This window comes from Pipistrellus kuhlii, unplaced genomic scaffold, assembly GCF_014108245.1.
Source record: "Pipistrellus kuhlii isolate mPipKuh1 unplaced genomic scaffold, mPipKuh1.p scaffold_m20_p_1, whole genome shotgun sequence".
NCBI classification, from domain to species: domain Eukaryota; kingdom Metazoa; phylum Chordata; class Mammalia; order Chiroptera; family Vespertilionidae; genus Pipistrellus; species Pipistrellus kuhlii.
Window position 1 is genome coordinate 106,613,453 of NW_023425404.1, and position 15,306 is coordinate 106,628,758.

The 15,306-nt window shown below is 37.3% G+C and overlaps 1 protein-coding gene across 7 annotated transcripts in view; it reads right to left on the bottom strand.

Moving 5' to 3' along the window:
* The window catches only part of RSU1 (Ras suppressor protein 1), a 180,269-nt gene that overhangs the window by 66,316 nt on the left and 98,647 nt on the right, over positions 1 to 15,306 (bottom strand). Inside the window, exon 9 of one of the 7 annotated variants that reach the window (XM_045587810.1) lies at positions 358 to 373. The exons of 5 other annotated variants lie outside the window; for them this stretch is intronic. In XM_045587810.1, coding sequence (XP_045443766.1) covers position 373 — 1 coding nt within the window. In that variant the 3' untranslated portion in view covers positions 358 to 372. Of the gene's footprint in view, positions 1 to 357; positions 374 to 10,043; positions 10,060 to 15,306 lie in introns of those variants that run through there. One more of the 7 variants, XM_045587814.1, reaches the window with a different exon arrangement.

A 15,306-nucleotide genomic window follows, 5' to 3' on the forward strand; every position in this document is an offset into this window, starting at 1 on the left:
GATCACTTAACCATTTTGGGATTCAACTTCATCATCAGAAAAATTAAGAAAAAAATTAGATTTCTATGGTTTTATGATATTTGGAATTATATAAAATTTGAGCATTTTACTCATTTTCATGGTTCTAAATGCAGCCAAAAAAGGTCTTTAGAGGTAAATTTTAAGAACATTCCCATTTTTTTCTCTTTTCTACTCCTCTTGCTCTGATCTCCCTCATTATTAACTTTCTTACATCCATAAATAAAAGAAATCACACTGCAGTGACCTCATTTTCTGCCTTTGAAGGTGGTTTACACTTTTCCAACTTTGATTTTCTGTTTGAGGAGTATCGTCTATTGGCATGATTCCAGGCAATTGTATCCTATCAAATGGCCTGTTGTATACAAAGATACACAAATACATGTTTAAATTAAGCAAACTGTTCAACATTTCATATATTTATGGCTATAAGATATTGTCAACTCATTGAGAGGCATACACTTTTCCTTCCACACAGCTGTGTATTGCTTTCAGTAGGAATTCAAGCCTCACTACTTCACCTCTAGTCAACTAGAAGTATTTTGAAATTTCTACTGTTTAAGATGAACAGTGACACAAAATTCATAATTAAGAGGTGCTAGTGCTATCAGAGCCTTATTTTTACTAACCAAATTTTAGACCAAGGTTGTTCAGAGTGTGGCCCATAATCCTGCAGACCTTCAAGTGTCAAAGATGGGCAGACTAAGAGCACTTAAATATTGTGGCCACCCAGAAAGTGGAGCTGTGATGCAAATCCAGGTCTCCCCACTCTGAAACAGCACTGCAAGTTCCCTTGTAGTGTTTCCTTCTCGAAATCCGGGACCCCTCAGAGGATGTCAGACTGCCAGTTTCAGCCATATCTCTGCAGGCCAGGCTGAGGGATTCCACCAGTGCATGAATCTGTGCACCAGGCCTCTAGTATATAGATAGATAGATGATAGATAGATAGATAGATAGATAGATAGTCTAGAGAGGGACCGAGGGATAGAAACATCAAAGATGAGAAAGTCTAGAGAGGGACCGAGGGATAGAAACATCAAAGATGAGAAAGAATCATTGATCAGCTGCCTCTTACATACCCCACACTGGCAACTGAGCACTCAACTTGGGCATGTGTCTTTAACCAGAATCAAACCTGGGACCCTTCAATTTGCACCCCAATGCTCTATCCACTGAGCCAAACCGACTAGGGCTTTGTGATATATTGTAAAGAGGAAAGCACAAGGGCTATATTTGACATGGTACCTAAAAGGAGAAGACATAGAGTCTACCCAATCTTTCCCATGCTTGGTATATAACTGGACTCCTTTTCATTCACTGGTAAGATCGAAAATATAGGCACCTAACCTCTGTCAAACAACTTCCTCAGCTCAGCTAGTGGTGCATATATAGAGATATGAATTGATCAGATGATATCTTGCTTCTTCAAAGCAAAAATCCAAGCAGTAAAATAGTGTGTTCTACCTATCTTGGTCTACACATCAATGAGGAGCTGGCAGGCTGGTGACTTGTCAAAGCACTGGGAGAACTTATGAACCTCAAGAACCCTAGGCCTGTAAAACCTCTTCTCTACTAGATATCTGTCCATGTAGGGGTATTCAGAAACTTCAAATTCATTGTATATAAGACCAAACTTATAATTCATCCCAACCTGTCCTTTCTTCTAGTGTGTCCTTGGTCAATACAGGCCAGCACCATGGATAGCTCCGCAGGGACTTTTAGCTCCAAGCAGGACTGAAATGAAAGAATCTTTTGAAGCCTGGGGCAGGGGAGGGTCACTGGGGTGCAGTGCATGGGATCTGAGCTATTTTTATTTTCTTTTTAAAGGTCCAATAATGTGATGACTGTACAGACATTTTCCTCACAATTCCATGGTATATATGCTATTAATTTTCTCTTTATATTGAAAATATTCTAAAACTTTATTCTGTAAAACTTCACCCATACACAAATCAAAAGAATAATATAACTCCTCATGTCCCATCATCAGCTCCCCAAATTATCTGTCCAGGGCATGTCTTTATTTCATTTATTTTCACATCTACCTGCCTCTCCCAACCCAACTAGTTTGTTCTGAAGCAAATCCCAGAAATTGTATTAATTCATCCATAAACATTTAAGTATATAGCCACAAACTTTATCGCTCATAAAGAATTAATGATTCCTTATGTCTTCAAATATCCAGTATTCAATTTCATTATTTGAAAAAAAAATTACACCTTTTTTCTTTGAATGAAATTTTCTGAAAGCACATTGTAAGTGTTTTAACATATTAGTTATTACTAATAACCACCAAATTGTCCCATTTTTTTTGCCAATGAAATTTGTTTAAAGTTGGCATCCTGAGTTCTATGACAGTCTTTGGTAGCTTTCTTGTTTTCTGAATTGACAAGGTATTTCAGATTCCTGATAAGAGACCTGGAATTAGTCATTTTCCTAATGATTTCAAAGTCCTCATGGTGAGAAATAATATTTACAAAAATGATCCAGTATACATGGGTGTTCATTGCTACTGTGTTGGTCATTCTTTTTCAAGGCGTCTTTGGTGCAGAACAAAAATAACATTTTTTTTTTTTTAAAAAGGAAAAACATCATGAATTCTTAACTGCTTTTCAAATTCAAATTAAAACTTTAGATTTAATTAATTTCTCTAATTTTTATTTCCTCTCTCTTTTGCTGAAAATCTTAGTCTCTAGTGGCATTAACATAATTACCTATTTGCTCTATATTACTACATGCAATTTTTTTAGAACAATAGAAAAATATTATTAATAATGTTATCTAAAAAGTTAACTTTTGCAATTCTTTTGTCACTGGAGTTTAATTCAATAGAATATACTACCAAATCTCTGTATTTTCAAGTCACTTAAAACACTTTTTAAAATATGAAAATACAACCATTACCAAAAGGTGCATTAAAAATACTTGCTCATTTAACTGACAAGAGTTTAAAAATGAATGACTATGTAACCATCACCTAGGGCACCTAGAATAAGATGGAGCCCCTCTCCTGAAATCTCCCTTTCCTCTGGAGTTTATCAGTAATCTGTTAGATGATATAAAAGAGACCCAAAATAATAATGAGACAAAGATGTTTGAGATAAAAAAAGATTAGTGAATTTCAAAACAAAGTAGCAGAAATGATCTAAAATAAAACTCAAGAGTGAAAAAAGGATTCAACAAATAAATAGGACACAAGTAAGTTGTGGAACAACTGCAAGGGGATGAAACATGCATAAAGGGAAAAGAGAGGTGGCATATGGGGTTGGGGAGGCTAGAAAAAAATATCTGGAAGAATGTTTGAAGATTTTCAGATTTAATGAAAACTTAGAACTCACAGATGAAGAAGCTCAAAAACTCCAAACATACACACACACACAAAATAAAATAATAAATAAATAAATAAATAAATAAAAAGGAAAACTATACCAAGACACAGTACATCAAATGCTCAAACTTGAGGTAAAGAGAAAATCTTTGAAGCAGCTATGGTGGGGAAAGGGTTGTAGACAGAGGAACAAAGACAGAGGAACAAAGACAAATTTCTTGTCAGAAACAATGCAAGTGAGAAACAGTGGTAAAAAATATTTAAAGTATGGAAAGATAAAAACTCTCTCCAAGAGTCTATATCCAGTGAAAATATCTTTTAAAAACAGAGGTGGATAAAGAGCTTTGCACATATATAAAATCAGAAGAATTGATACATGGTAGAGCTACATGGCAAGGAAGCCCTTCTGCTACAAGAAAAGGTATGCTAGACAGAAATATGCATCTACCCAAAGAAATGACGAACACTAAAAGTAGTAGATACATAACAAAATATAAAAGATGCTTTATTTGTATTTACATTTCTAGTGAAGATACTTCACTGTTAAAACAGAAAAGGTAAAAATGTGATGTGGAGTTTATAACATTAGTAGAAATAAGTGTTTGGCAGTAGAAGTGTGAAACCATGGAGATGACAATCCATCACTTTAAGGTTGCTATATTACATGTGAGTTGATATAGCATCACTGTGAAATATCAAAGATGTAAACTACAAACCCCAGTGCATACACTAAAATTAGAGAATAAAGAACTATAGCTATCAAACCAACAAATGAGACAAAATTATATGTTAAATGAGTACATAATCTAAAAGGCACAAAAGAAAAAAAAACACAGATGCAACAAATGCAAAAATAAAGTAAGTGAATAGATTAAAATCTGCCCATATCACTAATAGCCGTAAATGTAAATGGTCAAAATACTGCAATTAAAAGACAAAAGTTGTCAGATAAGATGAAAAAGCAAGGCCAAACTATGCAACCTATAAGAAAAACTCTTTAAATATAAAGGCACAAATATTGTACATTAAAAGCAAAAGAATTGAAAATAATACGTATCACGTTAACATTAATCCAAATAAAGATGAGGTGACTATATTAATATTTGATAAAGTAGATTTCTGGCAAAAAACTAGGGCTTAGGGAATTTCAGTTCATAATGAAAAAAGTCAATTAATAAATAAGGCATAAACAAGCTTCAATATTTCTGGATATAACTACAGAGCTTCAAAATATGAAGCAAAAACTGATAGAATCAAAAAGAGAAATAGATAAATCCATAATTATAGTCTGAGACTGCAATATAGTATCTCTTTCTCAATAACTAATAGAACAAGTAGACAGAAAATCAGTATGGATATAGAAAATTTAAGCAACAATATCAACCAACCTGCAGTTAAATGGTACAAAAATAATTGTATATCTATAAGCAAAAGAAATATAAATTTTGATCTATACCTTACACCATATATAAAAATTAACTCAAATTGCATCATAGAGCTAAATGCAAATGCAAACCCCAAAACTAAACAGCTTCTGGACAAAAAACACGGGAGAAATTCTTAAAAACGTGGATTATGCAAACAATACTTAGAAATGGCATCAAAAGCATAATCCATAAAAGAATAAACTGATAAAATGAACTTACACAAAATTAAAAACTTTTATTCTCAAAAGACACTGGTAGGAGAATGAAAAGACAAATCACACAGAGAGATAAGCTTTGCAAAGCATACACCTGATAAAGAATTGTATATAGAACATTTAAAAATCTCAAGACAATAAAAGAATAATAAATTATTCAATAAAATAGATTTGAACAAAAATGTTGCTAAAGAAGATATAGGAGTGGTAAAAGCTCAACATCATTATCAGCGAAATGTAAATTAAAACTATTTGGGAATGTATTATAACAAATAAAATTTAACAAAATTAAGAATGTGGAACAACTATATCTCCTATATGATTCATCATTCCATTCCTAGGTATTTATAGTGACAATGCATGTTCAAAGACTCCACACAAAAGTTCATAGAAGTTTAATTTATAATAGCCCTAAATGCAACTAGCCTGTGGACAGGCAACTGGATAAACAAATTGTGGTATACCCACTCAATGGACTATTAATTATATGTAACAATGACTCTCAAAATAATTATGCGTATCTCTCTATAAAAAACACTCTACAGAATAGGATTCAAATCAGGCAGATCAAGGAACACCCAATCCTTTACATTGTGAATGGGAAACACTGCCTGCTTCCTGGAGCTAGCTTATTCTCCAAGGAGAAGGCCTTCCCTTCCTGGAGACATGTACAATGTGTTTCATTGCCCAGGGGTATTCAGCAGTCCTCTGGCCCCAGGGAAGTGCTTCTCTAGGGTCCCCAAGTTCCTTTGGCAGTTTTGCCCTCCAGGTGTTGGCAAGGCTCTGAGACCAGAGCTGGGTGACACTGGCTGCTGCAGTAGTCTCTGGTCTCTTATAAAGGAATAAAGGAGGCAGCTGAACTCATTTTCAAAAGCAGGAATTTTAGCATAATGTAAATTAAGCAATTGTCCATTCCCCGCCCCCCCTTGTCTCTCTCTCTTTCTTTTCTCTCTCGCTCTCGCTCTCTCTGTCTCTCTGATAAACATAATTACTAGCAAAGCTAATTCACAGTATTTCCACTCTTAGGAAAAATACATAAAATGCCATGTTTTTATCCTCAACACAGTTAACAATGAAAATTTGACTAGGATGACTTTTGTTTGAAATATAGAAAATTAATGCAACCTCTGAAGAATTTAGTAAAAATATTGCAGTGGTGCTATTGACAGGACCCTTCTGGGTGGCTAAGCCACACACTTCTTTAATCACACCATCACTCCGTCACTCCTCACCTTTGTTGGGCGTCTCCCTAGTCAACCCGACAGATGGCACATCACATGCCAGAGGTGAGGGAGATAAGTAATGATACTCCACCCGCTGCAGGTGAAGACTCCTCAACACAGCTGGCCAGGAGTCCTGTGGTTCCCCGGGACTGAGCTGGTACAAATATACCGTTAAGTGTCCTTTCACATTTAGCATCTTGGGTTAAGAGATCAGTTTTTCTGACTTGCCAACAAAACACATTTTGAGGGTTGGGAGAAAGAGCTGCCTCCCCTCCTCAGTCTTCTCCTTTGCTATTTACTGCTAAGAAATTGTTATAGCCTATAGCCTGTCAATTCACCTTTTACAGACTCATTCTCACCATAAGGGAGGACAAAAGCTACACCTGGATCCTGAGGTACTCAGCAGTGAGTGCTGGGCTCCACACATACACAGAGGTATCTGCTAGACTTTAGCAGCTAGAGGATGGAGGCCTGGCTGATTCAAAAATCAAACCCAAACAGGCAGCTAGGCTGCATCCAGGTCAGATACCCTCCCATAGCACTGTTATTTTTTCCACATCACCCTCTAAAATTCCATGGGTGCAGCTTCTCTCAAAGTCTAGCTCCAGGGAGCTACTATTTCAATAGATTGGATGGGAAATAGCTGGCTGGTGAAGGCTGAAACATCACAGAAACATTCAAGGTGATGGGAGCAGCTAATAATATTGTGAAGTCTCAGCAACTCAAGGCACAAGCAGAAAAAGGGAAACACTAAAAATGTGTAATGAATGTGTGATGAAAGGTTTTTTAAAAATTTCCTCTTGTAGAAATGTATAAATTGCAGGCTACAATGTGGTTGAAAGAATCACTCTCATTCATCAATTATTTTGGGAACCTACATATTTTGTGGCTCTTGGGGTCACAGCAGTGCATGCAGCAAAGTCCCTGCTCCTGGAGGAACCTCCAGTCTAGTAGGGGGCCTAGAAGTGTGAGGAGAAAAGTGAGGTTAGGGGCAGGTGGGTGGTGGGCTGTTTCAGACAGAGTGATATGGGAGTATTTTGTGAAGATAACATCTGAGCAAATACTTGAATGAAATGGAGGAACAAACCAAAATCCAATCAACCATTCAATAACTTGAATGCAAAAGTAAAGCTACCCGTGTTAAAAGACTCACATTAGTGCCCAAGAAAATGATCAGGAAATGCACAAAGCTTCCAAAGGCTGTATGGGTATGTTTTCCAGCTTCGCTATCATTGTCTCTTAACATAATAGGACTCTATCTAGATATTAGGTGATCTACACCTTTATATACTGAGTGGTCCACACTTGTGGTTTCTTTAATGTAAAACCTGGAAGGGGATTACTATTTCTTTTTATTTTTAAGTACTCTGGAGACAGTAAAAAGATTTCTTAACATATCCACTTAGCCAATTCTAGAACACATGAGTCTAGGGTCAAGTAAGGAAGAAAATGAAGACATGAAAATGTGGGGCTGTTTGTCATGTAAACACATGCATGATTTAGTATGTGCAGACTGGTAAAGGGGGAACTGGATTAATAAATTCCAGTAAGAGAGCAAGGGTAAAACAAACTTACCAAAGATATGAAGAAATGGGAAGCATCAACATGCATGCATGCTCCTTTGGACACAGCTAATTTTTCTGCTCTCACTCAAGTGGTTGGCATACCCAAATCACTCTACCTTTGGTACTCTTTTGGAAAACATACACTTCTAGGCTTCAGATTTTGGATTCTAAAGCTATTGCTGCTCAAAATAAGTAAAGCTCCTTGGAAAATAGTTTTTGCTGAAGCAAATAAATTATACCCTCAGTCTGAAGCTAAAAAGAAAACAAAAATACAAAGAAGAGACCACAGAGAAAGACTGATACTGGTCATTGGAACAAGATGAGCTGAGAGAGATCAGGAGACCAAAAGCGATAAATAATATAAAGTATGGTAGAAAAAGGTTACCAACTGGTGGGTCCGCAGACCACTGGTGGGTCTGTGAGGTCCGAAAGGTTAGGGACCACTGTCTTAGAGAATACATGTTCAAAATAGAATGTTAAATAGATACAAAGGATAAAAGAGAATGTGCCCTACCCTTCATGCCTCTAGAAATCCAATTCCCTTCCAAAACATAACCACCAGTACTAGCTTATTGTGTCTTCCTCAAAAATATACCAGTCATTACAAACACAACCACACAGTCCACACGTCCAAGCAACACTCCCTGCACGGTCAAAGGAGAGGCACACAAAATGACCACAGAGCCTGCATATTCTTATGAAGTCTCATTTTCACACATAACTCATTTCTTTGTGAAGTTAAGGAACTGTTTCATTTCTAATATCAGAGTAGTGTGGTAAATAGAGATCTATACAAGCAATAAAAGACTGTTGTGAAGACAAAATGTTCACTTCATACAATCTATTGAGAGCACATTTTAATGTTTCGAGTATTGTTTATTATGTACCAACTAACACTATATTGTGGTCCATTCTGGATGTCAGAACGGTTTTCTTTCAGAAATCAGGGCAACCTGCCAGAGGCTCCTCTGTATGAGACAGGTCATTTACATACGACACGAGGGCATCCCCCATGCTAAGCCCAGGAGGGCCTTGCTTTCAAAAGATTCCAGTTTCCTAAAGGAAAGAAAACATGTATTTGAAGACCACCCTCTAAAAAGAAGTATTCACAGAAATGAACACTGAGTTACAAACTGATGAACAGCACATACTAGTTTAGCACAATGTCAGTCACTGACAGCCATTATTATTATTAAAACTACTACGAAAAAAAAGTAAAGGCTCTGCAGAAAGAAGGGAAAAGGGACCTAGAGTATTGTACATAGAGACCCGAGGAACAAGGTCTCTGAGAATGCAATCTTTACCTTGACAATTGGTGAATATCTGGACACTCAATAGGTAAATGTGGGAAGAAGGAACATACCAGATAGAAAACATAGCACTTATGGAGATCTTTGGAAAATAGGCTGCAACTTTGTGTCCTGGAAGATAGTGAGATCTCAGTACTATCAGGACAGGGACAGAGAGATGGAAAAACTTCCCTCAAGTAACTAATCTCATACAATGAAGATATACTTGTCTTTATTATACTGTCAGAAAATTGTAAAAACTGTGACAGGAATATGGTAGACATAAGCCTGTCCTTACATTTGTTAGAAGGTCCATATGGAACATGTCCACAAAAAGGGGATTTGCATATTGTTATTTTCCAAGCCATAGCAAAGAGTTCAAGTTTAGCAATCTTGTCTGAAAGGAAAGGACTGAGTTTGATAATTCTTAACTTTGGATGACTACTATAATAAAATTCTGAAAAACATGTAGACACTGTTTTAAAATAAATACTCTAAGTTTAACATTAAAACATGATGTTTCCTACCATCTGTATATTTAGCATTCACAGTCTACACTATTCCACTGAAGAAAACAGGAGATTTTACGTAAGAAGATAACTATCACACTTCTGACTCTTTGCACGATATTATGAGTAAGTTCTCTGACACTACTTGTAAATATAACACACAACTGACAAAAAGCATAGTCTTAAATGATCCTTTACATGCCACTTTCTCTAACCTATTAAGATGCTCATTGTTTCTTTGATTTATCTTATAATAAATTTTTGATGACTGGAAAGTCTCATAAAATTGCTCTGGTGCTGACTACTCTGATTAATAAGTCTGAAGAATCGAAAGTGTCAGGAATTCATGTGTACTATTAAGTTACTGCCTAACATATATTAGGTATTCCATAAAATATAGAATAAAAAGGTTGATCTGATCATTTTATCTTGTAATCATTTTCCTGTAACAATTTATATTCAGGGTCATCATCATCTTCCATTCCCTTTAAAAGAAAAAAAATCAATAAAGTAAATCCAGATGGGGAAAAATTCAAGAATTAAACTAAATTTAAAAAATAATGAGTAGATACACACCATAAATCATGTCTGCCAGAAAAATAAAGAATTCAGAATTAGAAACCATTTTGGGGGCGACTCTGAGATGATCTAGCTTGACCCTCCTGCCCTCAAGCTGGAGAAGCTGAACATAGGTGAGGTGAGGTCACTTGGCACTGGTGGACTGGGACGGGAAGCTATCTCTAAGAACAGCCTTGCTTCCCCTCTTCTCCCGCAGTTTCAAAGCAGAGCACATGGCTGTGTCTTTGTGCCATGTACACCACATGAAAATACACACCACATTTCCGATGTCCCCCTCTCCTCTGGGGAAGCAAACAGCTTTAATTACATGAGAAGAGATCTCTGTGCCCTATTATTAGTAGTCTTGAGTTCTCCTGAGACAAGGTAGAAAAATTAAACAAGTGATAAAGGGCTCCAGATGTGGTTATTAGAACTCCAAGATGAGACAGGAAGTCCTGACTCCACATTTTACAAGGCAAGGCGCCAGCAGCTACCACTAAGGACACCAAGTCAGAGGGACAGTCCATGCCTCCCAGTGGGGATCCCGTCACAAGATCCTCCACACAGCTGATTCCCTCCATAAGGATCTTGTGAAAGAAATAAAGACGGGTCCCTGGGTGACCCTCTCTTCTTCAATTCTCTAGCTAAATAGGACCAAACAGGGAATTTTATTAGGTGTTTCCATTCCCAAAGGGCCTTCAAATTCTAACTAGCTCGTTTTAACATGGTCCATTCTTAAAAGATTTGAAGTAAAATTACCTACCCCTCTCCCAAGAACAACGGCCCACCCAGTGTGTTCCTAAAATGAAACACTGGTGAACTGCATGTTTTGGAAAAACATACAACTCAGAAAGCCAAGCATATGCTGGGGGATCAAGCCTTAGAGAGTATTTGAGCACATTTACTAATAAACAGAATTTGCCTACCCAACAACAATGCCTGACTGGAATAAGAGATCAGAGCTCAATAAAAAGTCAGCATAATAAAACAAGATATTACTTTGTAGAGAATAGAAATAACAGACAGTTTTGTTTGATTATAAAAACGACAGTTGTTAATTTATCTCTCAAATAAAAAAAATCAAATGTTGGCAATAATTCATGTTAGCTGGAGAGAAAACATCAAGCATTGAATTTTCGGAGATTATTAGGAGTTAATAAAGGTTATCAATATGTAGGGCTAAACAATTTCATCTCATTGAATAGGTCAATATTAAATAGTTCAATATAATTACATCAAATGAGTAGCATCTAAAAATGGAACTCAAAACAGCTTCTCTGGAAGAGGAAGTAACCCAACACTTTTCCTTTTGGTAAGTGGGACAAATGATATTTTATTTACCCTAAAGTGATACTGCAATGTGTTATACTGTACCACAGGGCTGTACACAGCATGCGGAATGCAAGCTTGCCAATCAACAGACAAGGCAGGTGGAGAGAAGGTCGGAGGGAGACAGAGAGACACCGTGCTCTTTGAAGCCCTAAGTGAAAGCCTTTTGTGGTGCAAGGTTCAGAGTAAACTCTTCTCCCCCTGCTGCAGCTACTGGTCTGTCTCCCTTTTGCCCTCCGAATTTATTCAGAACTCTAACGATACGTGTACTAGTCAGTGAAGTAGGATGCAGAAAGACTGACATGGCTCTTGCTCATTGGTCCAGCCTGATCCTCCAGGTCCCTGCAGAGCTCACAGGCCAGCACAGAGCCTGAGGCGTGACCACATTAGAGGGCCAGAGAATGCACACAAACATATGAGGGAACCTTGTCCAAGTCTGGGTTTATATCTAATGTACAGCAGAGCAGAAAAACATTCCAGCATACACATAAAATGAGGTTTCTGAGATGAGGTTCCTAAAGTTTCTTTAGGAATAGCAAGCTAGCCTCCTGAAATTGATTTTTAAACCCTAAAGGGTTCACCTTTGACCTTCAGAGTGATATCATTGTAATTAGCTAGTTATTACTTAAATGAAAGGAACAAAGGGGGACTTTATAGGTATGCCATTTGGGCAGCTTCACCGGGGAGCTGCAACTTTACATTCCCCAGGGAACCACTGGCCTATTCCCTGCAAAACACTGGGAAAAGAGGAATGGACAGAGGGGAGATAGATGCATGCCTGTCAATCACACCTGGAAACAAAAATAATGGCCAGAATGGGCATAGCCACTGCAAGTGCATAAAAATTTGGGAAAATATAAGCCCCTAAACAAAGGAATGAACTCTCTTGGCACCCCTGGCTCACGATTCTGGTGACTCACTTTTGGCTTCCCTGCTTCTGTCCCTGGGTTCTTCCACAGCCATGAGGCCCTGTGGACAACACATGCAATGGGCAAATGAACTGAATCTGGAAACACAAGCTAAGTTAGCCTGACACTGGACAGGACCCAGCTCCAACATGTAAAAGAAATGCTGGACACTGACTGATTTTAGCTCTGCTGAGGCCCCTGCTGCATTTCTATCGCTGGACTGGAGGAAACAAAACCTTGGAAACTCGGGGATTTAATTCACTTGTTTTCCCATGTGATGTCAGAAAATTATTTTTCTTGTGATACTGCAAGCAATCATCACCGCTAAGCCAGCAGAGAGATGAGGACCATCCCCTCCATTAACAGGTTTGGTGTAGGGGTAGGTAGGTGGGAGAGTGGGTGGAGGTTCCCCACTGAAACTCCCCCAGAATCCAAGTGTACTGGAAATGCCAAATGGGAAGAACACCTTCCCTTTAAAAACTGAAGCATTCTGTATGAGCTACACAACTACAGAAAGTAAAGCTTTGAAAGCTTGCAAAATATTTATGTATCAAAACAAAATTGTGAAAATGCACACAGAAAAAAATGAATTATCTCTGAATAATAGTGCTAAACAAGTTAAAAAGCAGAAATCCTTTTAAATCTAAAAAAAAAAAAAAAACTTGAAAGAGGTAGAAAATTGTTATGAACTCTTCCTCAAATAGTCTGGCTTTTTTTTCCTGTTACCTGAAAAGGAGAAATATTAATTTACCAGGGCAATTAATAGCTCATGGTGTCACTGGGGAAGAGTTGGGTCACTGCGTCAAAGGTCAACAGTTGCTATTACACCCTGAATAACATCTATTCAATAGCAAAATAAGCATTCTTCAACTCTGTGTACTGGTAATATACTATCTGGAGAAAAGGAATGCTATGTAATTTTACCATTTAAGTAAGCATGAAATAAGGAATATGACACAATACTACCCAAAATATAACATTTCATGGGTTTACCTTTTCTCTTAGACATTTCTTAGCAATGTTAGTTATATGCAAAATATTTGCATAAAAATAGGTCCAGAGATATCAAGTTTTAACCACAATTTGTATTATAGAAAAAATATAATAAACATTTGTTAACATAAAAAAGAAACCAAAATATATGTGAGGAAATATAAAGAAAATATAAATTATCAGGAATAAATACATAGTCACTTGTAAATATAAAAACAATTTCTATGTCAAAAGCTTTAGGAACAAAATTGGTTCTTCATTTTTATGTCTACTATACAGGAATATTGTTTTTCTCTGGCTTAATTTGAACTATTTTCAGATGTAGTGCAGATAAAGAAAAGTCTACATTGTTCTGCTTACCGACTGTCACTACATAAAATTCCCTCTCTGCTATAGAAAGGCCCTGGCAGTTTAACCCTCTCCTCCATCTTTCCGTGATATTTATAAAAACCATCTGCTAGCTCTGTGCAGCCCTTCATACTTCACCAGAAGATAATAAGGTTTACACGGTCTTGTTAGACAAAATCTCTTCTGCAAAGGGCTGTCGTAAAATTAATGGGATCAGCAATTAGGTTGAAATGCTCCAGCCTTTTGGTAGACCAGATAAATCTGTTATTTTAAGGATCTTCTAGGCCACTGTCTCAGAAGCCATTAGAGGGTACAGCAGCTATTTAATATAGTCCATTTATGTCCATAATAACCTCTAACAGGTTTGCACACAATACAGAGAAAAAGAGAAAACATTCGTTTTAATACTACAAGTAAAACAATTTGAGAAACAATAACCAAAAAGTATCCTTCCTTATAAATCAAACAGGATGATTTATTTTGCTAGATTTCTAGTGAAGAGAAATTGTCAGCATTTTCCTCATCATTGCTCACCATTCACCAAACATTGCTTTGTTAAAATGTTTCTATTAATTAACATGAATAATAGAATAGCCAGTCTTCATTAAAGACTAAAAATCAAAACAAAACAAGGAGGGAGCATGGCCCCTCTCTTGGGAGAAGGGAAGGCACAGACAGGAAGAATGACAGAGAGGCCTGCTGAGTTAGGCCGCCCTGGAAATAGGACTGCCATGCTTTACAAATTGCAGCCTTCATGAGGATTCCTGTTTTCCAAATGCCTCATCCACCGACACGTTTTCAGCCTAACATTTGTCAAACCTCTCCTTTTGTTAAGAGTTAACCTGTCAGCTTGCACAATGGCTTGTGGCTTGTATCCACCTTCCTTGACAGAAATGGGAAAAGTGTGCGTTACTCCCTTTCACAAAGAATCTTGTCAAGAATCCTGACTCCAATCTGACTTCTCCTCCTAGGGGGAAAAAATCTACCTTCTGAAAACTTAACATGCGGTGACTATTCTATCATAATTGTGCTTCACAGGAATAAAAGAGGTCATATAGAGAGGAGGACTATCAAATAAGGAGTTAAGAGGTCTGTATCTCTCCCCAACAGCCTGAAAACAGTAATGTGCTTGTAGAGCTTGACCCTCAACCACCCAACCAAGCAAGTTATTTTGCTTTAACAGAGGGAGTAACCCATAATGAATGGGCAATGCTGTGACTCCAGCCAGTATGTTCCCTTGGCTGATAGTACAATAAGTGAGCAGAGTAATCTCCAATTGAGAAATGATGAGGAAATTATGATGAATGCCCAAAATGTACTCCAAAGAGCCAACTTCTGAGGAACTATAACCCAGCATGGTCCCAGCCACTCCCACCCACATCTTCTAGAGCTTAACTGCACAAGTGCATCTCCACATTAAGTTCAATACCCTCACAGTGTTTAAATTTTTCCTCAGCACTAACTTCATTGTTTTGTTTCAAATGTCCACGTCTTCTCCTGGAGTCCATTAGAGCCTGGAAATCACATAATCCATCTTCTCTGACTGTTGCTACTCTAGACTCAGACGGCCTCTGAGGATCTACTTAGAACATGAAG